The sequence below is a fragment of the Macrobrachium nipponense genome, chromosome 12, assembly GCF_015104395.2.
Source record: "Macrobrachium nipponense isolate FS-2020 chromosome 12, ASM1510439v2, whole genome shotgun sequence".
Lineage (NCBI taxonomy): Eukaryota > Metazoa > Arthropoda > Malacostraca > Decapoda > Palaemonidae > Macrobrachium > Macrobrachium nipponense.
The window spans coordinates 105,511,417-105,539,154 of record NC_087205.1 but is presented as its reverse complement, the minus strand read 5'-3'; the positions used below and the strand labels follow the sequence as shown (position 1 = coordinate 105,539,154).

At 41.1% G+C, this 27,738-nt stretch overlaps 2 protein-coding genes across 2 annotated transcripts in view; both read right to left on the bottom strand.

Moving 5' to 3' along the window:
- The window catches only part of LOC135224734 (serine-protein kinase ATM-like), a 117,504-nt gene extending 115,571 nt beyond the window's left edge, over positions 1-1,933 (bottom strand). The window contains exon 1 of the mRNA XM_064264047.1: positions 1,836-1,933. The gene's annotated coding sequence lies outside the window, so the exon portion shown is untranslated. The remainder of the gene's footprint in view (positions 1-1,835) is intronic.
- A 385-nt stretch (positions 1,934-2,318) lies between these two features.
- The window catches only part of LOC135224911 (serine-protein kinase ATM-like), a 39,112-nt gene continuing 13,692 nt past the window's right edge, over positions 2,319-27,738 (bottom strand). The window contains exons 3-5 of the mRNA XM_064264236.1: positions 25,035-25,143; positions 12,634-12,800; positions 2,319-2,523 (exon numbers count right to left, since the gene is read on the bottom strand). Coding sequence (XP_064120306.1) covers positions 2,365-2,523; positions 12,634-12,800; positions 25,035-25,143 — 435 coding nt within the window. The 3' untranslated portion in view covers positions 2,319-2,364. The remainder of the gene's footprint in view (positions 2,524-12,633; positions 12,801-25,034; positions 25,144-27,738) is intronic.

The following is a 27,738-nucleotide window of genomic DNA, read 5'->3' as shown; positions in this document are numbered from 1 at the left end:
TTTCCTTATACAGCGTGTTTTTAGGTGGAAATATTTATTGAATATGTCTCGTTGTGAATGTGAACTACTTTTTTTTCGTTAACATATTACGTTGACGGCATGTTTATTGCGTAAAAAATTATGTAATTCCATTCGCAATAATCCTTTATATCATCGTAATACGAACTTTACGTTATTTATCTTATATCGGCGTGAAACCAACAGTAAATTGTGTTCTTTCAAGCACAATAGTTTTGATTAAAATGATTTTATCCCAATTTTATCTACGGTTGTGTTTGATGGCATACGTTTACTGCAGTTTTATCCTTGTTGCCGATGTACGATAATAGTCATTAGCAACTTGAACAGTTTTCTCAGTTTCAGTTATAACTAGGTTTAAATTTAACAGTATATTTCCCGATTGATCTTTAATCTATATTCATCTCTGATCTATAGCGAATAAAGTTATTACATTAAAATATCTCAGTTCTATTCTATACATAACGCCATTTATAACAACTACGGTAATGTTGTACTGTAGTACGATGATTGAAATACAAGCCAAACGGATGTTATCCAGTTCGGTTGTACTTAGAAAAAAAAAAAGTAGTTTCTCGTTCGGTTGTTCATGGCTGTACACGTTCACGCAACGAGTATAACGTTAAAACCATACTTTCATCATTCTCTTTTGCTGTTATTGAACTTATGTAACTAGAAGATGGATAAAGTTAGGCCATTGTAGTTTGATCTCTCATAAAATCGGACTATCGTAAGACTAATGATCGTAACCTGAACACTACAGCTACCTGTACACTGTATAAACTTTATTATATCTTTACATACTCTAGACACCCAAAAGTACTGTACAGTAAATTCTATAATACTATACTGCATAAATATAATTTTACTTATTGCGCCGTTGTGGGATTACGGCGCCTTTGACTGGTCTAGTTTTTTTAAAGAAGGTGTGCGGTGGCCGTAGGCTTTAAAATCGCTTGGCGTCGAAAATCGCTTGGCGTCGGCGGCCAGGAACGGAACCCCTGCCGATAACCGAGGGTCGCCTGTAGAGAGATGTGACATTGACAAAATCAAGAAGAAAGTATCACTCATTGATGTCGCAATACCATGGGACACTAGATTAGATGAGAAAGAAAGAGGAAAAAATTGATAAGTATCAAGACCTGAAAATAGAAACAAGAAGGATATGGGATATGCCAGTGGAAATTGTACCCATAATCTTAGGGACACTAAGCATGATCCCTAGATCCCTGAAAAAGAACTTGGAAAAACTAGATACTGAAGTAGCTCCAGGACTCACTCAGAAGAGTGTGCTCCTAGAAACAGCACACAAAGTAAGAAAAAGTGATGGACACCTAAGGAGACAGGATGCAACCTGGATCACCACACAATAAAAACCACCCAACTGAATTGGATGGCTGTTATAAACCCCCAAAAATATATATGTATAATAATGACAATTGATCTCTGGTTGTTGTTATTATTCTTATGAATATGTTGACCAGACCACTGAGTCAATAGATTGGTGGTTAAAAGTAGGATATGTCAAGTAGTATTCCAAAATAAAGTCAAAGAGTATATTTTGCATTTTTTAAGACTTGTTCAGTTCTCCAAACTATTTTCCTAAGCACTTGACAACATTTAGCATAATGATTTTTCAAACATTCTTAAAATCTTCACAATGTTTTTAAAAGATGTCAAGATACTACCATTATTGGAATGACCATATTTTTTAAAGTTAACCTGACAAAAAAATGCAAAATAAATATAAACCTGAGAAATATTAAAATAAACAAAATATGTAATTTCAACAAATAACGCACATACCATACACTTACCTTGCCTTGCTTCTAAAATGTCAACAGCTCTGTTAAAATATTCTGTAATTACAACTCGAGGCGGTTTGCAAGTGGGAGTCCATCAGCACACATCCATATGAATGGATAAACTTTGGGGCAAAAGCAAAAAAAAACTTCCATGCCTTCGATCATTCAAGTCAACCTATCATTGGGAGATTTAGCAGACAATCTAATTCAGAATACACAAACAAAATACAATGTAACTACAATGTCAATATAGTATTTAGAAGTAAATGATTACTGATATCTCATCTTTACCACACATCATTTCAATCAAATTATACGTTCCTGAAGGGAAAACAATGATACCATTAGTTGCCTTACAATTTACAGTTAAATGAATAAATAATCATTATAATTAGTCATACTGCATAAACACACTTTACAACTTGGAAAGTTCTTCCTAAGATTAAACCCTTATTAATATATAACAGCTTTAATCTAAATACCAAAACCAACCTTCTGCATGTCTTCTAGTAAAACATCAAGAACTTGCATTGCATGATGATTATCTCCTTGACTCTTTGCTACTTCTGCTTCTTCTAACCGGGTTTTCCATTTCAAACACAGGGGGACATCCAGTTTTTACAGCTGAAACTAGAGCTACTTCACAACCACTGCCATTCCCTAACATTTGGGAATTTCTAGTAAGAATGGATTTCTTTAACTGAAAGAGAAGTTACCAACATACTGAAATGTTAGAAATGCATCACAGAAAAACCACATTATAGAAAAGAGACTGTGCTCAGTTCTGAAATTACAGACAAATACATTACTTTTAGCATAGATTTTCTATACACCAACAATGAAGTGCAATGTAATAGCCACAAAAGAGACACTAAAGATAATAAATACAATAAAAAAAATCACAAACCCTCAAATAGAGAAAATAATACCATCCTATCTTCACTAATCACAAAATAAAAAAAAATCAACAAATTTAAAGGTCTTGGCCAGCACCCCAGACCAGAGAAAAACAAGACACTAAAAAAATGACAACTTTTTAATCAAGTTATATTTTTCATAACTAACAAACCTTCAGTCTTAACATTAGGATAAATAACTTAGCGCCAGCTGGAAACAGGTAAAATTAAAAAATTGTGTAATCAAGGGACTACTGGCAGAAGGATGAATGGTTAATATCTAATGGAAAAAACAATTTAAAAACCAATTGTTACGAAAAAAAAAAAAAAAACAACAGTTCTTCCAGTAACTAAAAGCAGATACAGGTACTTGCAATGTATTTAGACTGGCAAAAAAAAAAAGAAAGAAAAAAAAAGTGAGTATATTCTAAGTGAAAATTAGGGTAATCACCATAACCAATTACAAATAAAGAGAGTAAAATACAAAAAGGCTTACAAGTTTGAATGATTTCATGATTCATATAATTTTCTGGGGAATGAGAATTTACCCCTTAAACGCCTATTGGACGTATTATACGTCGGCTAAAATTGTCTGTCGGGTGCTAATCGGACGTACTGTACGTCGACTACAATAAGTTTTCTAAATATTTGCGGAAAAATAGTTATAGGGCTAGTTTGCAAAAAATTTTAAATCACGTGCCTTGAGGGATGCTGGGAGTTCACGGATCATGCTGTTGTTTTGTTTACACGCGTTACCCAGCTGCGCATGCGCGAATTTCTTTCTTCTAGCACTAAAAAGCACCAGCGACACATCTCAGAAATTCTTTCGTCACTTTGTCGTAATTTTTAGACCGTTTTACATTAGCCGTTACAGTTTATATATGAAAATGTGCACAATTCCATGTAGAATAAAACAAAAAACAACCCATGGTTCTAGCTTTTATCAGTTTTGAAATATTTTCATATAAATCACAATAAGTGCCAAAATTTCAACCTTTGGTCAACTTTGACTTGACCGAAATGATCTAAAAATGTAATTGTAAGCAAAAACTCTTACATTCTAGTAATATTCAATCATTTACCTTCATTTTGCAACAAATTGGAAGTCTCTAGCACAATATTTTGATTTATGGTGAATTTGTGAAAAAAACTTTTTCCTTACATCCGTGGGTGGTAACTCTGCCGAAAATCTCAGAAATTCTTTCGTCACTTTGTTGTAATGTTTGCACCATTTTATATTAGCCGTTACATAAAGTTTTATGTATGAAAATGTGTGCAATTTTATGTAGAATACAAACAAAAATAACTCATGGTTGTAGCTTTTATCAGTTTTGAAATATTTTCATATAAATCACGATAAGTGCCAAAATTTCAACCATTGTTCAAATTTAACTCAACCAAAATGGTCAAAAAATGATATTGTTATGATACAATAAAGTTTGTTCATACTTACCTGGCAGATATATATAATCAAAGTGCCCACCCACCTCCCCTCAGGAGACAGTGGCACTAGAAAAATCTGACAGAAAATGGGAATGGTTCCTTACGCCCGCCTCCCAGCGGCGGGAATGGGTACTACCACCTGGCCGACCACTGCGTGTGCCGGGAGTTTTGAAATTCTGTCGGACTTCGGAGAATACAGCTATATATATATCTGCCAGGTAAGTATGAACAAACTTTATTGTATCATAACAATATCATTTTGTTCATGAATCTTACCTGCCAGATATATATATAGCTGAATCCCACCTTTGGAGGAAGGGGGAGACAGATTCAATTTTGGGAAACAATTTCATATATATGATTGATATTTTGGTTCCTTAACTGTTAGCATAGCTGACTTCGTGAGTACCGTCACCCAAGTCTGCTTCTGCTTTACTAGAGACTCCAGCTAGGTAGTGACCTGTGAAGCTGTTGAGTTCTAGAGGATCTGTCAACGGGGGCGTGACCACAATGCAACTAGATCCTATATTATAGACCTCCAATTTCGGTACTGCATTCCTAGAGGTGCCAGCAAGGACGTGACCTGTGTAGCTGGTGCGCTCTAATGAACTGTCACGGGGAGCGTGACCACAATGTGACAGATCATATAGGTGTTGTTTAGACACCGAATGCTGTTAATGCTTCACTGGTAAGGTGCCAGCAAGGGACGTGACCTATGTAGCTGGTGCGCTCCAGATGATTTGTCAATGGGGCGTGACCACACTGTGACAAAAACATTTTACCCTACTATGAGGGCGAAGCAAAAACATTACCACCTGACCTAGCCTATCTGGTTAAACTTCGTATAACCAAGGCTAATGGAGGGAAGTCCGCCTAAGGCGGCCTTACCAGACCACAAAAAACTAAACACCTACATAACATAATAAAATTAAAAAATAAAAAGAAATAAAATTAAAAAGTCCAAAACTAACATATTATTTTCTAAAAGATAGGAAGAATGCTACTCTCTGTCCCCAATAATATATACTCGCCAGGTAAGTATGAACAAACTTTATTGTATCATAACAATATCATTTTGTTCATGAATCTTACCTACCAGATATATATAGCTGAATCCCACCTTTGGAGGAAGGGGGAGACAGATTCAATTTTGGGAAACAATTTCATATATATGATTGATATTTTGGTTCCTTAACTGTTAGCATAGCTGACTTCGTGAGTACCGTCACCCCAAGTCTGCTTCTGCTTTACTAGAGACTCCAGCTAGGTAGTGACCTGTGAAGCTGTTGAGTTCTAGAGGATCTGTCAACGGGGGCGTGACCACAATGCAACTAGATCCTATATTATAGACCTCCAATTTCGGTACTGCATTCCTAGAGGTGCCAGCAAGGACGTGACCTGTGTAGCTGGTGCGCTCTAATGAACTGTCACGGGGAGCGTGACCACAATGTGACAGATCATATAGGTGTTGTTTAGAGCACCGAATGCTGTTAATGCTTCACTGGATGGTGCCAGCAAGGACGTGACCTATGTAGCTGTGTGTCTCCAGATGATTTGTCAATGGGGGCGTGACCACACTGTGACAAAAACATTTTACCCTACTATGAGGGCGAAGCAAAAAAAAACACTTACCACCTGACCTAGCCTATCTGGTTAAACTTCGTATAACCAAGGCTAATGGAGGGAAGTCCGCCTAAGGCGGCCTACCCAAGACCACAAAAAAAACTAAACACCTACATAAACATAATAAAATTAAAAAATAAAAAAAAAAAGAAATAAAATTAAAAAGTCCAAAAACTAACATATTATTTCTAAAAGATAGGAAGAGTGCTACTCTCTGTCCCCAATATAGTGTCTGCTGCGACATATGGGGCCCAAAGAGTAGCAGTTCTCGTATGTAATCCTCACCTCCCGAAGGTAGTGAGAGGCAAAACACTGAATTACTACGCCAAAATGTGGCATTCAAGATTTCATTGAGTGCCATGTTCTTTTGGAAGGCTACCGACGTAGAAATAGCCCTCAGTCCATGCGCATTCACCTTAAACACTTTCATATCACTGTCTTGACAGGATGAATGCACTTCCTTGATGGTGCCCTCAAGAAAAAGCCAAAGCATTCTTTGACACTGGTAACCTTGGCTTCCTGACCAAACACCACAAGTTATCAGGAAGGACCTCTTATAAACCTTGGTTCCTATACTTTTCAGACAGAGGGTGGGTTGACTTCCTAGCTATGCTTAGGAGTCTGCTTCGTCTCAAGAGCCTCAGCGAGGATGTGACCTATGGGTAAGAGTTCTTGTGGGTTTGCCGATGGGGTCTTATCCACTTACTCGGCAAAGCCTAACTGGCATTTGTCAAATGGGTGCTAATCCACTCATATGACCATATACCTATGCCTATTAGCATAATTAAGAGCACAACACCGATCCCGATCACCTGATCCAAACACGAGGGTTAGCGCTTAATTTGAAAAGAGTTAAACTAAAAATTAACTCACTAGTTAAGGATCAGTGTTGGCTCCCTATCCCAGCAACGTATCCGCAGACACGAATAACCAAGAGAAAAGGATCTCTTGTAGGTTGAATGGACATCCTTCGTGTAACGGAGGTCAACACAGAATTGCATCTCCCGTAAGTGACAGCTCATATGTCCTTTATGACATATTGTTATGGAACCAAGAAGAATTCATAAAAGCTCGCACTTCATGCATAGGTTCGAATGGACTGGACATGAGGAACTTCAGAACTACATCCAAGTTCCAAGACGGCAACTTGGGTTGTTGAACCTTCATCGTTTCGAAAGATCTCGAGAGATCGTGAAGGTCTCTGTTGTCCGCCAAGTCCAGGCCTCTGTGCCTAAAGACAACAAAAGCACACTCTTATAACCCTTGATTGTAGAGACTGCAAGTTTTAGATCCCTTCTCAGAAAAGGAAGTCAGCAATCTGGCTCACAGAGGTCGTGGTGGAGGAAATGCCGTTCTTCTTGCACCAACTCCTGAAGACTATCCACTTCGATTGTACACTGCGTTGGAAAGAAAACGCTCTTCTTGCACTGGCGATAGCTTCCGCCATTGACATATAAAAGCCTCTCGCTCTGGCCAACTTTTGGATAGTCTGAATGCAGTCAGACTCAGACGCGAAGAGGCTTCTGTGGTACCTCTCGAAGTGGGGCTGTCTGAGTAGATCTGTCCTTACTGGAAGCGTCCTCGGGGAAGGAAGTCTACTGCAAAGGCCATGACCTCTGTGAACCACTCTCTCGCAGGCCAGAAACGGGGCGAACAAAGTCATTCTCGTCCCTTCCGACACCGCAAACTTTCTCATGACTTCCCCTAAGATCTTGAACGGGAAAGGCGTACAGGTCCATCCCGTCCAAGTCCCAGAGAAGTGTGGTCTATCGTCACTGCAGCTGGGTCGAGTACTGGGGAGCAGTACAGTGGAAGCCTCTTCGTTCTGGACGTCGCAAAGATATCCACGAGTGGACGTCTCCATAACCCCCACAGCTCTTGGCATACCTCCCTGATGCAGAGTCTACTCGGTTGGCAGAAGTTGACCGTCTGCTGGGGAGATCTGCCCAGACATTCTCTACTCATGCTACAAACTTCGTAAGGATCATGACGTCCAGTGCCCTTAGCCCACAGCAAGATCTCCTTTTCCAGAGCAAAAAGGGACTGAGACTGTTCTTCCTCCCTACTTCTTCAAGTACGCCAGAGCTGTGGTGTTGTCTGAGTTGACTTGGACTATTCGATGAGAGACTTTTTCTTGGCAAAAAACTGGAGAGCTAAAAAGATGGCTGCCATTCCTTTAGGTTTATGTTGCCAGGACACCTGTTCCCCTCTTCCAGGTGCCTGCCACTTTCTTTCCCCCCTAATGATGCTCCCCATCCCGTGGTGGACGCGTCGGAGAACAACACTAGGTCGGGGCTCGAAGCTTGAGAGACACGCCCTCCGACAGCTACACTGGATCTAGCCAACATTTCAAGTGAAGTTTTTTACCTCTCCTGAAATTTCCAAGATCATGTGGTAGATTCTTGTTTTTCTTTCCAATTGTACTTGAGAAAAACAAAAAAAATTGTAACGGTCTGAGGTGCAGTCTCCCCAACCCCAAGGAAACAAAAACTTCTCCAGCGAGGAAATGGCGGTCCCCAGTTAGACTCAATCCATTCCCTCACCGAGCACGAATCTTTCCTTAGGAAGGCTAACACTTTGTCTAAGCCTTGCTGCTGACGTCCCTGGGACGGAAAAGCTCGAAAAGCCACTGAATCCATCGAATCCCCAGATACACGATGGATGGGTTGGGATCAGATGTGACTTTTCGAAATTCACCAGTAGTTCCAGGGACTTCACCAACGATTAAGTTGTTTGAAAATCCTTCAGACACCGCGTTTGAGTGGAGGCATGAATGAGCCAGTCGTCCTTCGAAGATAACAATTGCGAAGGAGGAGGACTGAGGGGCCGCAGGCTGAAACTATTCTTCAAAAGAGGCTCGAAGCCATCGAACCAAGACCTCTTCTTCTTCTCAACTGACACCACGTTCGGGAAGATGGTAACCGTGCTCTCTAGACAACCTCTGGAGAGCTGCATGGAAATCTAGAGAGCAAGGCAACTGGCTAAAGAGCGGGTAACGAGGAGAGGAGAAGGGACTGCCTGGACTCTTGATTGGCAGCCTATCATCCTTCCTCTCGCGATGTGGCTTTGCCTTCTCACTGCAATCAACGAAACAAGTTGTTGTTGCAAAAACACAATCATCCTTTTCGATGGAGAACATTCCTTCTCAGGCAAAAAGGCTGATCCTTTGAGAAGACAATGGGCGAGGGGAAGCCCTCCCTCCTTCTCACATGGACCGCCAAGGATATATCTTGGAGCGACCGAAGCGCTCAAAAGCATACTCATCGGAAGACGTCTCTCCGAGATGAAGTCGCAACACAGTAGAAAAGAGAGAGGACGTGAAGCGTCCCCCTCCCTGAGACCATACATCATACATCTTAGCTCTCTTTTACTGCGGAAAGTCTTCCAATTGCCCAGGAGACGACTGCAAAGCAGAAGGAGCTAACGGACGAGAAGCGTCCCCCTCCGAGGAACCAAAGACGACGGCCGCCTGTGCGACATATAGCGTCTTCGTTCTCCTCAGAGGGAGCGAGACCCTCCGAGAGTTCCAACTCCTGCGCGGGGAGACGGGAAGTCTCTGAAGACAAAAGTAATCTTTCAAGATTCAAATTCTATGAGATTATGAGCCATGACATCACCTATAGACGAATCTTGACTATGAGAGATGTTCAGATCATTTCTAGATCATCTATGATTTCCAGTTTTTCTGCAGGAAAAACTGGAGAGGTGTGAATTTCAGTCTCTTCAGGGAAAACAAACTTCTCCAGCGAGGAAATGGTCCCCTGCAATTCATTCATACCCTCACCCGAGCATGTTCCTCCCCTAATAAGGCTGCGTTTCACTTAAACAGGAGTAATTTTTAAGACACCGTAGAAGATTGTTTTCATTTGTTTCTTCCTAAAAGTCTCCATTCCTGAGATCCATTACTATTCTCTGATTCTCGGCGAATGTCTGAAGAAGCATTACGTTGTGCGTCCATCCAAGCGTCCAGACCGAGCGTCACGCTCGGCGCTGTCGTATTTAGCAGCGGAAGGAGTCCCCTTCATAATCGAGCAAGGGACGTTCTCGGCGAGCTAATTGACTGCATCTCTTGCACCATCATTCTTGTTCGAGGGAAATCATGTGTGCTATGCCGCTGTAGACTCTGGACAGAATTCTGTTACCATGCGGTAAACAGAACCGAAAAAAAGGTCTAATACATATATATATATAACATACACACACATACATACACACACATACATTTACATATATATCTATACATATATACATATACATACATATATATATACATATAACTCACATACATATATATATACACACAATATATTTATTTATTTATTTATTTATTTTTTTTTTTTTATGAAAAAATTATCGCAAAGTGAAGATGTTCAGCCATGTATGCTGGAATTCCCCTCAACCCGAGGCTAAGGCCGTGATTGTAGGGTAGAAATACGGTTAGTCCGTCAATCCCGCAGGAGAAGAGAGACGTAACCTACAGCGCATGGCAGACAATCAGATGGAACTGAGCACTGGCATTACGCATTAGTGACAGCAGACTCAAGAAGAACGTCGTCGTTCTCGCACTGCTTTGCCTGAGTTGCCACCTACACCATTCTACGAATGAATAGGTTTACTAGGCATTATAGAGCAGAAACCAAAATCCATCAAACTGGTATATTTAAGCGAAACTGAATTTGCTAAATATAAAAGGCTAACTTGGTATTGTCATAACAATACCTTAAATGTTTAAAAATAGGGAAAACCGGCAACCCCTGAATAGTTGCAGGGAGAACCGATTAAATGTAATAAGAATAATCGTACTCGGTTGTCCTCCGTAGGAGAACTATGGTATGAGTATATAACTTGAACCATACAACCGCTTGATAGTAATATGACGTAAGGGCAAAAATAATATTACTATGATACAACATCGCTTGTTCACCTTTACCCGGCAGAAATATAATATATACATATATCTGACTGGTAAGTTTTATGAACAAACGTAGAGTATTTTAGACACTTGGACAGCTACCTCCCTACTACATTCTGCCTCACCGAGGTAGGGAGAGCCATCACGCGGTAGTGTTTTGTCAATGAGAAATTATACGCTTACCGTTGATTAGAATGTAAACCGCTTTATCGCGAGATAGAATGAACAACACTCATGGCATTATCACTATACTTCACTACACTACTAAACTTTCCAATGCAAACATGATTCCAGGCTACGCAAAGATTTAAGAATCACAGATAGGGTTTACCCTCCAAAGACACTATTGTAGGGCCCGAAGGCATCACAGGTCTTTGGAGGGATAAATTCTACTGGACGGGTAACTTGTGTTACACGCCTGGAGGAAGACCTCCTTACACTATCACGTTCTAGTTTACGTACCTCCTTATTCATAAGCCTTCCACGCAGAATCAGACATATTTCACACTCGTTGCAGCGGTCATCAAACATACAAACATGTTTCCTACAATTCGCACACACTGTATGAGGGTCTACCGAAGTTTTTCGGTAGCCTAACCTTGCATTCTTCCACCACAACATACTCTGGCCTAGTCGAACTAGATCCAGACATCGTAAAGTTTAAGGAAAAATCAAGCCAAAATAAAAACAATCCACAATTAGCGTATGCCTAACCACCGATCCTAATCAAATAACCAAAAATCAATCGGGATAATTAAGTGACCAAAAGAGTTCCAAAATCCAATGACGGAGGTGCAGAAAACACTTGTTGTCTGCACCGGCGACAGAAAATATCTGACAGAAAATGGGAATGGTTCCTTACGCCCGCCTCCCAGCGGCGGGAATGGGTACTACCACCTGGCCGACCACTGCGTGTGCCGGGAGTTTTGAAATTCTGTCGGACTTCGGAGAATACAGCTATATATATATCTGGCAGGTAATATTCATGAACAAACTGCAATTGTAACAACAAAAGGGAAGTCTCTAGCACAATATTTCGATATATGGTGAATTTTTAAAAAAACTTTTTGTTTACGTCCTCGCGTTACGAATTCATGCATCATTTTGTGATAATATTTTCTCTGTGTTGCTTTGATCGTTTTACAAATTGTTATAGTATACTAAAATCATCGCAATTTAGTGTACAATACAACGAAAAAAAATTAACTCATTAGCTTTAACCGTTTTTCTTACAGCACGATTTGTATGCAATTATATTTGAAAATTTTTTCCGCAGTCATATATTCTAATATTTATATATGATAATGATATTTTTTTTCATTTCTGATGGTTGCATACTAAACTTCAGGCAATGACAAAAAAAGGAGCCAAAAATTAACTCTTTTAATCTTAAAACTTTTTTTCTGCTTCGGGGCTAACTCCCGAATGCCGCCAGCATACAACAGACACTTTGGTAAATAGCGGCTCGGCGTTTAAGGGTTAAGTGTTGTTCATCTAACAAACACACAGAATGACCAGTTTTCACCACTAAATGTACTCAAGGACCCAGATGCATGCTCAGATATATAAAAGGGTGGACTAAACATTTTCTGGGGTATGTCTGGAAGTTACTGCTACCACAGATAAGGCTAACATAAAATAATGGGCTTGTGCTGAAATAAACATAATCCTTATCATTCAGTAATTTATACTATGTAGTATTTCCATATATCCCTTTAAATTCCATACCTGTAGTTGCAACTACATGGAATATCTTTACCTGTCACAACACCAATGTTATTCTGAATTTTCCAAAGATACCCTAATTATTTTCTAACAAAACCAGAAGAAAATATACAAACTTGTCAAATACAATTTTCAGTTATTCCATGACCAAGTTAAACTATTCTCTTATTATTGAAGACTATGTAAACAGCAGGTACAAAAGCATACACACCAATGTTGAGTGAAGTACTTCACAAACACCTTTATGTGAAGACATAAGAGCTCTGACAATAGATGATCTTGCTGTGATTATAGGCTCCATGTACGTATGGCATACACTGCTCACCTGATCTCTTGAAGTCCAGGTTCTCTCCAGCTCACTTACTAACCCCACAAACTGAAATGCAATAATTGTCATTATCATGTTCCTTTTTTAATTAATACATCATATATTCAGGACATTTGCATTTTTCTTTGATATACAAATCTGAAGTCTTTTAGAACACATACCTATAGCAAAAGCTGGTCAGGTCACTAAAGTTTGGTAGTAAGGAAGTTAACTAGAAGCAAGTGAGTAGGGAAATGGTGAACCAACTACCCAGTTACTTGAATGTTAATGTTTGCCTCACTTTTTCATTAAGCAACAGTGACAAATGCAGGGCTAGTTAGAGGTGTGATAATAAAATACTTCAGGTTTGTATATTTAGGACCAGTACAGATGCAAATTATACTAATTTACACTGTGTATTCAATATGATACAAACTTTTGTCTTTTATATGGAGACTCACTCCTTAGGTAGGAAGTACTGTCAGAAGACCATGACTGGTACTGTTCTTCCCACCTGGAAATACCAATTTTCGGGTACTGTAAGGTACATGGAAGTTAAGTTGACAAGGTCCTGGGTTGGAGTCTAGCTATCTCAAACCCCAGCCTCAAAATTTTGAATAAATTCATGATAATGCTCAGCTGTCTGCCTGACCCACATTTAAAGGGAGCCATAGGGATTCACATGTGCCAAACTCCAAATAAAAATCAAGAGGTAGAATGCTCTACTGTTTAACTTGCCTACATTTGGAGGAAAAGAGGAGCCAGTCACTAAATTTTAAACTGTTTTCAACTGTTTTGTCTCAATAAACATATCCTTCAGTGCCAATGCTAAAAACAATTTTTTTAGATTGGTTTATTGACAATTTTGTTCACTGCTTGTATGACATGTGAACCACAAATGGTAAAAAGAATTATAAAAAAAAAAGTCTGTATGAATAATTCAGGACTGGCCCTAGTAAGTTATGGACTGTTTTTGACAGTTTTATTCGTACATAAACATATATCTGGAAACATTACTGCTATAAAAGAATGTTCGGATTCGTTCATGGACAACGATATCGTTTTTATGGCACTATGAACAACAAATCATAAAAAGAATTGTAAAAGTCTGTATGAATAATTTAGGATAGGTCCAAGTGAGGTATGGACTGTTTTTAACAGTTTTATGGACTAATAAACATATCTAGAGACATTATCGTTATAAAAGAATGTTTAGAGTGATTCACGGACAACTTTGTCCATCGTTTTTACGGCACTGTGAATGACAAATTGTAAAAAGCGATGGAAAAATGCATTTAAAAATAAAATTTATTCAAAAATAATTTGGTAAGAAGAGAAAATGGCTTACAGGGATAACTGAACCTTCACAATCTAAATATGTCTTATTTTCTTGTTTGAGTCCAGAATTATTGTTCTTTTGCTATTTCCTAAGAAGTTTATTTAATTTTTTTCAAACTAAATGCTTTGATCTCAAGGAAGACTGGAATAAAACTTGTTTATTCAGTATCATTTGTAGAATCAGTGGTAAAAATTAGAAGGAAATAACCTTGTCATAAAGTCATTTACTTCATAGAATCGGCCTTATGACATTCGGTGCTCTCCCATAAAGGGATTTTGACGAAGGAAAAATCTATTTCTGGGTGATTGGCTCGTGTCGCCCTATGAAAGTAATCCTTAATATCATCTTTCTAGGTAAAAATATCCTAAAATTACCAGAAAAAACAAAAATTAAGAAAAAAGTTCAGTAAAGGGCTGACTCGCGCACTCTTAAAAGAAGTAGTCCGGTATGAAATAGGGGCGAGTGTGGAACACTACCACGAGACAAACACCAATTAGAAACTTCCTATCAGAATCCCCCTAAGAGAGAGCCGATACCAACGGGCGATGCAGCTTCTACTACTACTACTACTAGAGGGACGCCACGGACAGCAGCGCCCCTAGCGGTCATCCTTAATTAAAACATATTACATCTTGTCCTGCAAGGGGGGGAAAGCAAACTATAAAAAGGGATGGTTTCATAGGGCGACACGACCAATCACCCAGAAATAGATTTTTCCTTCGCAAAATCCCTTTTCTGGGCTCAGCTCGTGTCGGCCTATGAAAGAGTACCAGAGAAACAGACAAGATGGAAAAGGAAAAAATGAAAAACATGTTAAAATGATGGATATAATATGAGTAAATCAAATACAGCATACAAAATAAGTACTTAAACTAACTATGGTAAACAATAACAGAATGTTAGTAAAAAACTTAAAGTACTTAAATGGTAGTAAGCAATAACATAATATGCATGTAAAACAAAGAATTTGTTTGAAATTTACTTATTTAGAACATATAAGTACAATTATATACATACATGTGTCCTACCCTAGCATAAAAATAAGGGTAGGTACACTCAAATCCATCATTAATACAAATAATACAACTAATTCAAATATATACAAACACATTGTGACTGAAGTTATCACAAGTCTAAATGGAAAATTTTTTACAAACATATTGTGGCCTAACCTAGTAAAAATAATAATAGGGACCACTGGAGTACATATCAGTACAAATGTGGGTTGACCCTAGCAAAAAAATAAGGGACAGACCACTATAACACACAACGGCTAAGGCTATGATGATGTGAGTAGCCTGGTGATAGGTTGAGGCATGTAGGTTGAAGTAGGTAGAAAGGAGACCTGGATCAATACTACAACTACTAAGCAGTATCAGGGGAAACTATGTTTCCCGCTGCTACTGCTGAAAACTTTAAAGATTCCAAGGACTTTAAATAATGCCGTTTAAAGACTGTCGGGGATTTCCATCCAGTATACTTCCTAAGATCCTCAAAGTTCATATGTTGGAAATAGTTAATAGAGGTGGCTACTCCCCTGATATCGTGTGCTTTTGGGAATGACTCAGGGTTGGCTTGTTTAATGAAGTAAAGGATTTGTTGCCTTAATACCTTTAACTGACAAAGTACCACCCTTTTTCTCTCATAAAGAGAGCACCCGAGGATCTAGAAGAAGTACGAGATAGAAAGGCTCTAAGGGTTGATACTGGGCAGAGAGAAGGATCCTGTGGAAGTGGGATAACCTTCCAAGGAGCCCACCTTGCAAGAGGATCTTCATTTTGGCTAAAAAGCTACGATCCGGAGCAAGTAGAACTTCTCCTGATGGGAGGATTCCACATGACCCGCATCTCTGGATAGAGCCGACAGTTCTGAAATTCTAGCTCCCCTGAGGCTAGGCTTAATAAGAATAGAGTCTTCCTCAGGAGCATTATGAATGTACAAGATGAGTTGTCAGTATCTGAAGCTAGTTTGAGAACATCATTCAAGAACCATGAAACTGTAGTAGGCCTCTGAGAAGGTCTAAGTCTAGCACAGGCTTTAGGGATAGATGTGAAATAAGATTCAGTTAAATCTATCTGAAAACCTACTTGAAAGATTTTCTTCAAAGCCGACTTGTGAGTGGTAATCGTGCTAGCTGCTAAACCTTTTCAAATAAAGATCTGAAAAAGGATATAGCCAAATTAACTGTCATGGTTGCAGTGTTCGATTCTCTCAAGAAAGATGCTAATTTCTTAACCGCCGAGTCATATTGTCGATGGTTGACTCCCTCTTATCTGATTCCAGGAAGAGAATATTCTGTGGATCAATGTTTAGCATCTTTATTAGCCGCAAACTTCATGAAGTCCATAAAGTTAGGGTCTGGAGAGTTCCTGAGGAAGCGAACACAGTCCTCATTTGTACTGATTGTGGAATAAGTTTGGGATTGGGGATCCGTTGAGGTCGGAGACCCAATTCCAAGAGAAGTGGATACCAGTTGCTCTTGGGCCGGGAGTCCGGTGCAATCAGAGCTACTATCCCTTTGAAAGACCTTAGTTTGTCTAGGACTTTCAGGAGAAGATTCACTGGAGGAAAAATATAAATTCTCCTCCATTGATTCCAATCCAACGACAGGGCCGTCCGTGGCATAAGCCAGAGGGTCCAGGTTGGGGGCCACATAGCAAGGGAGCTTGTGGTTCGCTTGTGAGGCGAAGAGGTCCACTTGGAGACCTGGGACTCTCCGGCTTACCCACTGGAATACCCGACCCGACGTCCAGAGACCACTCTGATTCCAGAGGGACTGACCGGGACAGGGCGTCCGCTATCACATTTCATTACTCCTGCCAGGTGAGTGGCAGACAGATGCCATTTGTGTTTGCTTGCTAATGCAAAGATGGCTATCATGACATGGTTCACATGCTTGGATTTGGTACCTCCTCTGTTGATGCAATGAACTACTACTGCACTGTCCAAAACTAGCCTTAGATGAGACTTTTTCGGGGGAAGAAGTCTCTTCAGAGTAAGAAATACTGCCATTGCTTCCAACACGTTTATGTGGAGCTGGCGAAATTGAACTGACCAAGTCCCTGAACCTGTTTGAACTGAGAGTATCCCCCCCAACCGGACAGGGATGCGTCCGTGTGAATGGTTAACATTGGGTTGGGAGGGGATATGAAGGGGTACTTTCTTGGCTAGGTTCTGTACTCTTGACCAAGGCCGTAGTTGGTTGCGGAGGATCTGTGGGATCACTGACAACTTGTCTCGATATTTGGAGTTTGCTTTTGACCGCCAAATTCGATTTATATCTTTTAACCTTGCTTTGAGAAGGATATCTGTTACTGAAGCAAACTGAAGAGACCCTAGGATTCTCTCCTGGTTTCTTCTTGACGTTTGTTTGCACTTGAGAAATTGCCTGACAGATTTTGCTATTTCCTTCCGTTTGGTACTGGGAATTGATAGATTGTGGGAGGACAAATCCCACTGGATTCCCAGCCACTGAAAACGAGATTCCGGAACAAGTCTGGATTTCGTTTTGTTTATCTGGAACCCCAGATGTTCCAGAAAGCGAACTACCTTTTTGGTAGCTTTGAGACATTCCTCGACTGTTTTGGTGCCCAGATTAACAATCGTCGAGGTATGCCGCTACCATGATTCCCTGAGCTCTCAATTGTTGTACAACCACTTCTCTATCTTTGTGAATACCCTGGGGGCTACATTCAGACCGAAGGGCATCACTTTGAATGAGAAATGTCTGATTTCCTAGCTTGAATCCTAGGAATGGGCGGAAGTGCCTGGCTATAGGGATATGATAGTATGCGTCTGTAAGATCGATGGAGCATGTGACGGCTCCACGCGGCAGTAAGGTCCTTACTTGCGAGAGGGTAAGCATCTTGAACTTGTCGCAGCGAATGAAAGAGTTTAGCTTTGACAAGTCTAAGATTACCCTTCTTTTTGTTGAGCCTTTCTTTGGAACGCTGAATAAGCGACCTTGAAATTTTAGATGCTTGACTCTCGCAATAGCTCCTTTCTGAAGGAGTTCTTCCGCGTAATCTATCAATTCCTTTGACGGTACCTGATGGAATGATTTGATTGGAGGAGGATCTTGGATCCAGCTCCAGCCTAATCCTTTGGACACTATGCTCTGTGCCCAACTGCTGAACCCCCACCTGTGGCGGAAGAGGAAACAGCCTCCCTCCTACCTGGAGAGCCTCATTGCTGATGGGCGGGTTGGCCCCACCACGCCCTCCTCTGAACTGCTTACTCCTTGCGCCCCTTCCTGCGCCACGGTGACGAAAGTAACCTCTCGCCCTACCCCTCGATTGAGAGTAGCCTTGAACCTCATAAGCAGGGTTTAAAAGGCAGGCGAGATGGCATAGGAGGTCGAAGGCTGGATTGCTGGGGCACCAGGAGGAAAGGCTGAGTTGTTAGATGTAGCAGGTTGTCCTTGTTGGGTGACTGGGACCGCCTGCACAAACTGCTGCTGAGGCTGGAGGAGTTTTTATATGGCTGGAACCTCCTACCAGCCTTCTTTGGTTTCTTGCCAGCAGTGGGAACGGATTCCTGTTTCCTCTTAGAGGAAATGCCCCACCTAGCTCTAAGGCTCTGGTTGAGTCTAGCAGCTTCGTGATGAACTTCGTTCACTGCTGACTCTGGGAAGAGATCCGCTCCCCACATGCTGGGCAGTCAAGAGTCTATTAGGCTCGTGCCTGATAGTACACTCTTGAAGAACATGCTTTCCGACAGTTCTTCCTGGCTTGGAAGAAGTCAAAAGCGTCTAGCAGAACCCGTGTGAAATTGTGATTTCGCTAAGATCTTGAATAGCGTTCGTTCGCATAAGACAGCGCAGCCATTTCCTGACCATCCGTGAACTATGATAGAGTTAAGGGACCTACCAAACCTAGTTCGCGCATCGAACTCTGCCTGGATTAGGGAGTCCGGCAGCCTAGGCAACTTCTCACCGAACTGGTCCATAGCGCAGTCCGGCTTGAGTTTACCCTGCGTGAAAGTAGCTGGCAGGTTTTCCCATAACTCTCCGAAGGCGGGAAAGAGTGGAGAAGTGGACTCCGACTCTCTCAACTGCGGAAGGGGCTCATCCTTGAGGACTGCCTGAAGAGCCTTCTCCACCAATTTCGTGGCGAACGGAAGAGAGACCTCCTCTTCCGTGGCGAAAATAGTGAAGGGGCTCTTTATAGGCCTGGAGTTTAGTATTAGTACACTCCCAGTCCTCAAGGCAGTGAACCCATTCCGTTGAGCGTGGTCTCTACTGTAGAGGACAGACTCCTTCGAGATCTTGTCCTCCCTTGTAAGAGCCGTTGGTGTCAGCCTAGCATACCCGATGAAAGGCTGTGACAGACCCGGAGGATAGAACTCGAAGTCCTCAATCCTTCGAGTGCCAACTCCGGGATCGAAATCATCCCGTCCTTAAAGGGAGCGTAGGCCGCTACTCTCCATGGGTTCTCCATAGAGAAAGTTTGGGGCAGAGAGTCGTAAGACGGGAGTTGGAGGATCCCCGTGCTAGAAGCAGGGGATACTGGGGGAGGAGCCTGGGATAGCCCAGTCATCCGATCCTCAGTCTCTCTTACTCTATTCGAGAGTTCCTGGACGGTCTGTCCAGTTTGAGACAGAGTGCTCGACAATTGTGCGAACATCTGCTCAAAACGGGTTCCCCAAGCTGAGATTTGAGAACCAACCATCACTCCTACCTGCTCCATCATTCCTGGTGAGACAGGAGAAGGAACGCAGGAGCTGGTGCTTGCTACCCCTGCCGGCATAGCCGGAGAGGGGGCAACGGAGGCGGGAGAAGGCAACGACTCGGAGGTTTAGCGCGAGGCTTTCTCCTTCGAAGCCTTGTCCTCTAGAGCTCTTCGACTGGGAAGAGCTTGGCTTTAGCCTTCACCGCGTCGGCGTAAGAAGTCGATGACTTTCCTAGCCAAGAAGACGAAGACGACTTCTAGGAAGGTCGACTTAGACAGAGTCTTCGGTTCTCTCTTTCCCTTCTCCTTAGGAGGTACAGAGAGAGCGGGAGTGCGGCTAGGGATCTCAGATCCCGGAAAGCCTTGGAAAGAGGCGGAAGAGGAAGGGACAGGAGAAGATCCAGGAGCGCCCAAGGAAAGACCTTGGGCGCCCGACAAACCTACCTCAACCAACAAATCCTCACTCACTACCGCCATTGGCTCGAGGTTCAGGTCCAGGCCGGCGACGTCCGGGACTGGCTCCTGGGCGGCTACGAGCCCCAACGACTGCTGGAGATCTTGCTGGATGGCGGCTATTACGGGGGCGGCGGACAAGGGGTCGACGTAGCCCGTCGACTTGCCCGCAGGGAAGATCTGGATGGCCAGCTTTCTATCCAGTATGTAGGGCTGGCCCTTGGCGGCGTTCTTTCCAAAGCCGCCTACCCACGCTTTCAGAGTGGCGAGGGCGACTTCCCTCACACCGCTAGCCTGAAAGAAAGGCTGAATTAGCTACCAATTGCGGACAGGGTTAACAAACTTACGAACTAAAAGTGTTAGTAAATTGATAAATAACCTTATAATGGTCTTACCCCATCAACCAGCTGACCGACCAGGTCGTAGCAAATGGTGCAGGCCTCGGGATGCCAGACGATGGACTCGTTGAACAGGGTGGCACAAGGGGCGTGAGACCTGCACTCATCGTGTCCGCATGGGGTCATGCAGCGTCGCATTGCAAGCGAGGACCTGACAGTTGGTAGCCTGTAAGTGGAAAACGTACAAATGAGTACAGAGTAAACACTTACAGCCTACATATGCTCCGCTGGTGCCGGAGCGATAAAGTTTAGATGAAACCAGAGCCCTGCTAAAATACGTGTGGTAACCATGTTGGAAGAAAGGCTATGGCTCCGCCAGTGGCGGAGGCACAAGAATCAACCAACTAGGAGTGGTGGTAAAGGAAACCACAACGGAAAATGGCGGGGATGGTTGATAACATAATTATATAAAACACAATTCATTGTAAAATATCTTAAATAGGGTATATCCTTAACATAGTACAGGTAAACAACATCAAAAACCAAAAAATTCCAACTCGTCTCCACCCGTCTACTAGAAGAGTGCGTAGTAGGTAACGGGTAAGCTCCCTTTCCCTGGTAGCGGGGGAGAGATATAACAAGGTATATAGTAGGCAAGCAAACGACCATCCATAGTACCCACCCTACCCGCTAGCGGAGCCAATATCCTATAACCAAAGGGGCCCCGGCTGCGACGGAAGGCTCCTTTCGTATCTTTGTAAGGGGAGGTGGATGGAGTAATGGGTATGGGGGGGAAGGAGGTCCCGGAGAAACACGGCGGGAGCGAGGAAAGGGGGAAGGGATGGCCTACTCCTCCCCACCTCACCAACTACCCGTATGGAGACCCGGTACCTCATAGTGGTCGCCCTAAACCCCCTGCTGGTGGAACCCCCCGGCACCTCCGGAATGAGAGAGAAGGCTATGAGGTGTTATGACAACCCAGGGGTCCCCCAGCTCCTCCCTACATCAGAGAGGGAGGGAAGGGGCAGGGTGAGGTGCTATGGAACACGTGACCACTAGTGGCCTAGGCCGCGATCACCACAACCGTGGTAGGGCCACGTGAACCAAGCTGTACCAATACATGGAACAAGCACTAGGCTAGCCTAACACCCTAAAAAATAATAATATAAAATACATCGAAAGGTGGAAGAGACACTTTTAGGAAAAGAGAAAGAAGCCCAGGAGGAGGCAACTATTCCAAGAAACAGTAGCCTACTCGGAGCCAGCGATAGCCGATGTAGAGCAAGAGCCGGGATGCTGGGCCAGAATAAAATAATGATAGCCCTAAATACCAAGCTAAGAGAATGGTAAGAGGGCTAAACTAGCTAAAACTCGATGTAAAACAATGAACGTGATAAAATAAGCCCATAAGTATAAGAAGTCCCAGTATGGAGACCGGGAATTCTTACGAGGCAGCATGGCCGCCACGAGACAACCGGGGAACCGTATATGACCTATAAAAAGGAAAATACTGGTACCCGGAAGATAAAACTATGATAAAATATTACTTATGAGTTACTTAACTTAGCCGTGGCAATTGCTGAACGTTCCATCGTAGAAAACGAGATAAATCCAGAATAAATAACAGCACGAGAGAAAACTGCGTCAAGATGCTGGCGCTAAAAATTAAGGATGACCGCTAGGGGCGCTGCTGTCCTGGCGTCCTCTAGTAGTAGTAGTAGTAGAAGCTGCATCGCCCGTTGGTATCGGCTCTCTCTTAGGGGGATTCTGATAGGAAGTTCTAATTGGTGTTTGTCTCGTGGTAGTGTTCCACACTCGCCCCTATTCATACCGACACTTCTTTTTAAGAGTGAGCGAGTCAGTCTTACTGACTTTTTTCTTAATTTTTGTTTTTTCTCTGGTAATTTTAGGATATTTTACCTAGAAAGATGATATTAAGGATTACTTTCATAGGCCGACACGAGCTGAGCCCAGAAATGCAAATTTTGAAGTCATTTATGAATCAAGAGAGAGCACAGTTCTATTCTGCCTTCTAACTACTATACTTTCATAGTTATTAGTACAAAATAAGCACAAATTTTTTCTTTTGACAGTTTCTCAAAACTTACTTTTTCTAAAATAAATTCATATAAATCCAATAAGGCTGAACGAAATTTGATGAAACTTTTACAGTTCTATTATAACTAAATATCTTTATTTGCAAAGAACAAAACTGATTTTTGAGTGATACTTTTTTTTTTTTATGAAGTGACATCATGACTTTTAATTTGCAAAAAAAAAAAAAAAAAAAAAAAAAAACAAAAAAACTTAGAAGTCAACATTCCAACTTTTTTCTCTGAAAAATTTTACCATTATTAGTTGAAGAATAAACAGTAAAATTTTGAAGCCAATCCCTTCAATCATAAGGTGGTTATAAGCACTTACTTTATAAGGTGGGGCCTTATGGTGTCGGCACTCCCTTTAAGCCATACCATGGACCATCTGTGTTGACTGGAGGTAAATATTGTAGTTGTTGAACACACACAAACAACAGGTCCTTGGAAGTAGGTGTTAAAGGAACCTACGGCTTTCCACTGGACACTGGGTTGGTCTACCGCTATATTCCAATGGACATGGATGTATTTCCACTGAAGCATCAGAGGCAAAGGAATGAGCTTGGAAAAGTGACTGGAGGCAGGGAAGTCATCCTATCTGGACTAAGGAAGCTGGAATAATGGAGAAGCCTCATGGGAAATACCCAAAGTGAATGCAATGAAAAACACTGGGTGCCAAGGTAGAGCCATTGCTACTTCCCTAAGGCCATGAGTTTAAGGTTGAGCCTTGCAATCCCTGGGAAGTGCCCTCCAATGTGAACTGTAGTAGTTATATGGGTAAAGGACCCTCTGGTCCTACACGATCCACAAATGACTAAGGACCCTTGAATGAGACGGAGTAAAAGATTAGTCTGCCTAACACTGTGCCTTCTCAGTGAAGATAAAGCAGAGTGCCAGAGACAATTCCTCTACAGCAAATAATGATGTGAAGATGTCAAAGAGACCAGGCATAAACACATTCTATCCTCAGGCCTAGAATTGGGAAGAAGACCAAATAGAATGACCCCTAATTGACCAATGAAAGCTGAAGCTCGCATTGCCAATCCTGTGCTGGCCAGAATACTCAACTGTGGACAGTGCAGCACACTAGAAAACCCAGGGACTACTCACAAGCAAGTTCCAAGAGGTAGCAAGCTGGCTTCATAGAAACCTGGGACTGTCAACAGTCTGGAGAAGTCTGGCTTCCTTTCATACCTCAGGAGAGGTACAAGCATGGCCAGAGTCAGAGTCACTCCTTTCTATAGATGACCAAGTAAGTGACTAGAGATTGGAATTTGGATGTGAGAAAGCTCATGACTCAATCCACACACACCAACCCAGGTCATATATGTGAAAGGTTGCATAAATTATCAGGCCTTAGTTCGGCTCCATTAGGATAAGGGAAGGTGAGGAGGAGCAAGATCAGAAGGACAACAAGGAAGACAAGGAAGGCAAAGCTTGCCAACATTTTTCTCTTGGACACCTAAATCTTCACCTCAGCAGGTGTTCACTACTGTCCTCCAAAAGGTACCAAGACACTGTTATGCCTTGAACACCTTTACTGATCAAACTCACTGAAGAAGGACAAGGCATTATCATCTGTACAACTATCCTATGCATTACCAAATGACAAGCCAAGTACTCAAGAAATAATGCATGTCAACAACAGCAACCATGTTAAGACGCACCTGTAACAAAGATGTCTGAATGGCAGTGCACACCAAAAATGAAGTAATGTAACAGTCCAGTGAGTGGGTTGGTCCCCTACCCTCTTACTCCCTTGCAACAAGTTAACTAACTTGCTATCAAGCACAAACAACCATAACTTTCATAAAACATATTTCCATACAAAAGACAAAGGTAAGTATACTTCCTTGTTGAAATACAAAATTTCAACTCTTATTCTTGACAAGAAAAAGGAAGATCTCACGAGAGTAATATCATCTTAATCTATGGCTATTACTTTGACCATTACTTCCCAGAGTTATTGACTGTTAGCAATCACTGAACACCATCAGATTTTCAGTATAACATCAAGCCTTACACCCCAAAGACGTATGGTGGAAAGGTTGGTTTGAACTAAAACAACTGGATGCTATTTCATTCAGTCATTTCATTTTCAAGCATAGGAAATTCTGGACCTATTTATGGTTCTGAATGGTTTGATTAATAAACTGTTCCTTTTTCTATAAGACACTTTTACCATTACTCTATAAAAGGAGGTCCATTGACACCTTCCCAAAAGCTTGACTTTAATAGTCACCAATCTTAAATCTCTTGCCAACATGATGAATCAACTATAACACTGGACAGTAACTGGTTAAAGGCTATCAATATTCATTAATAATACAACATATTTAAACAAATACAAATACGATGAACCTACAATGTTATTCTGAAAAACAAAAATTATTACAAACCATAAAACCCAACCCATTCTCTGAGTTTCTACTGTTGAGGCAACTGGCAGCTGCTTCCACTTCAGAAAGAATTTGTAACTGTGTAAGCATGGGATAAATTGCACTGCTGCTTTCAACCTGGCTCTGCAAACAGATCTTAATCAATATATATATAACATATATTTATACACACACACACATATACAATGGTACCTTGACCTACAAGTTTAATTAGTTCTGATTGCACGTCAAATCAATTTTCCCAATTTTAAATACTTGAAATCCCCTTAATCCATTCCAACCCTCAAAATGCCACCCCATATTTTTATGTTTCATGGCATTAAATAAGGAAAGTACATTTCTAAATAACAAATATTGTATACAAACATGACAGAAAGAGTATTTAAAGATATAACAAGGTTTTATACAGTGTACAGGTAGTGTTCAAGTTACGATAATTCGACTCACGATAATCCAATTTTACGAGACCAAATTTCAATAGCCTAACTCTATCCCATCTTCTAGTTAGGTAAGTTCAAAAACAGCAAAAGAGAATGATGAAACTATTGTTTTAACATTATACTCGATGCATAAATGTGTACAGCCATGAAAAACTGAACAAGAAACAACTTTTTTTTGCAAAGTACAACCGAATTGGATAACAACAACATCCGTTTGTCTTGTATTTCAACCATTGTACGTTAGTAAACACGTTATGTAGAATAGGACTGGGACATTTTTATGTAATAACTTTATTTGCTATAGATCAAAGACCAACAAGGAAATATACTGTTAAATTTAAACCAAGTTGTTGTTGAAGCTGAGAAAACTATTCAAGCTGTTAATGACTATCATCACGTATTGGCAACAAGGATAAAACTCCCGTAAATTTAAGCCATAAAACACAACCCTAGATAAAACTGAAATAAAAGTATTTTAATCAAAACTACTGGGCTTGAAAAAACACATATTACTGTTGTTTTCATGCCAATAAAAGATAACTAATGTAAACCTCGCATTACGATGCAATAAAGCGAAAATAGCGAACAGAATCACGTAAATTTTTTAATCAATAAACATGCCACCAACGTAATCTGTTAACGAAAAAAATAATTTAGTTCACACTCATGAGAAGTAATAAAGTAATATTCCTACTTAAAAACATGTTGTTTAATGAAAAATTACCTTGTCTCACATAAGTCAAGCATCTAGATGTTCCTCAGAATCGAGTTAAACATGATGAAACAAACTCTTATTCACCATCAGGTGATTTCCAAACCAAAACATTGACCACTATGTTAGTAGTATTTTGTATAATACAATAATATGCGAATACATACAATATTATTGGATACAGTGAAGTAAGGTATAACTTTTTAAAAGATTCATGGAAAAGATACATACGTATACACTTTTTCTTCTTTGCTTATATTAATTTTTGTCACTATGCCATCTACGTATCAGCAACATCACGAGTTCGTGTACCTCAGAAAACAAGTACATTAATTCACTCATAAGTCATGGTACCACTGTATAAGTGTGTTTGTTTTATATATAAATTTTGATTTATAATTTATTATAGTATATTATATATATATATATATATATATATATATATATATAGTAATTATATTATTATATATATTATATGATATATATATATATATCTATATATATCTATATATATATATTATATATATATAATCTATAATTTATATGAATATATAGAATATATATAATATATATGTATATATATATATATATATATATACAGTGGTACCTTGAGATACGAGCGTCCTGTGATACGAGTGCTTTGAGACCCGAGGTGGAATTCGGTCCAAATTTTGCCTTGAGACCCGAGCTGTGTCCCGAGATCAGAGTTGGTTCGGGGACGCCACCGCTAGTTGGCGTTCGCGGGCGGCATCAGCTGGGAGCATCCCACGAGCTCACTCGCACGTGTGGCCGACAGATTTAAGTTGTGTTTGTGAGCTGTACTCGTGTTTTCGCTGTTTTTTCACGAATTAGTGAAACTTTTTTACCTACCATCATGGGGCCAAAGAAAGTACGTGCAAAGGAGAGTGGCGAAAAGAAGAAGAGAATGCTGCCGATAGAGGTAAAGCGAGAAATAATAGAAAAACATGAGCATGGTGTAGAAGTGAAGGATGGAAACTGGGCCCGGGTGTTTATGAGCGTAAGCACATCGACCATTTGTACCATCCTAAAGCAAAAGGATGCCATCAAAAGTGCAAAAAAACAGCTAAAGGAACTACAATTCTGTCGCAATTAAGGACAAATGTCCATGAAGAAATGGGGAAGGAGAAGCTGCTCTTGGTATGGTTGAAAGAGAAGGAACTAGCGGGAGATACAGTGACGGAGAGTATAATTTGCGAAAAGGCTTGCGTTAGTTTACGCAGATTTGAAGAAGGAAGAGGCAACATCAAACTTCAGAAGGGGAGCAGAAGACACGTTTAAGGCAAGTCGTGGGTGGTTCGATAATTTTAAGAAGAGAAGTGGCATTCATTCGGTGGTGAGGCATGGTGAAGCTGCGAGTGCCAAGGTAAAGGGAGCTGAAAGGTACATCGTCGAGTTCGCTGAGCTTATTGAGGAGGAAGGCTACATCCCGCAACAAGTCTTTAACTGCGATGAGACGGGATTATTTGGAAAAAAAAAAAAATGCCACGGAGGACATACATCACCGAAGAGGAGACGAAGATGCCAGGCCATAAACCCATGAAGACC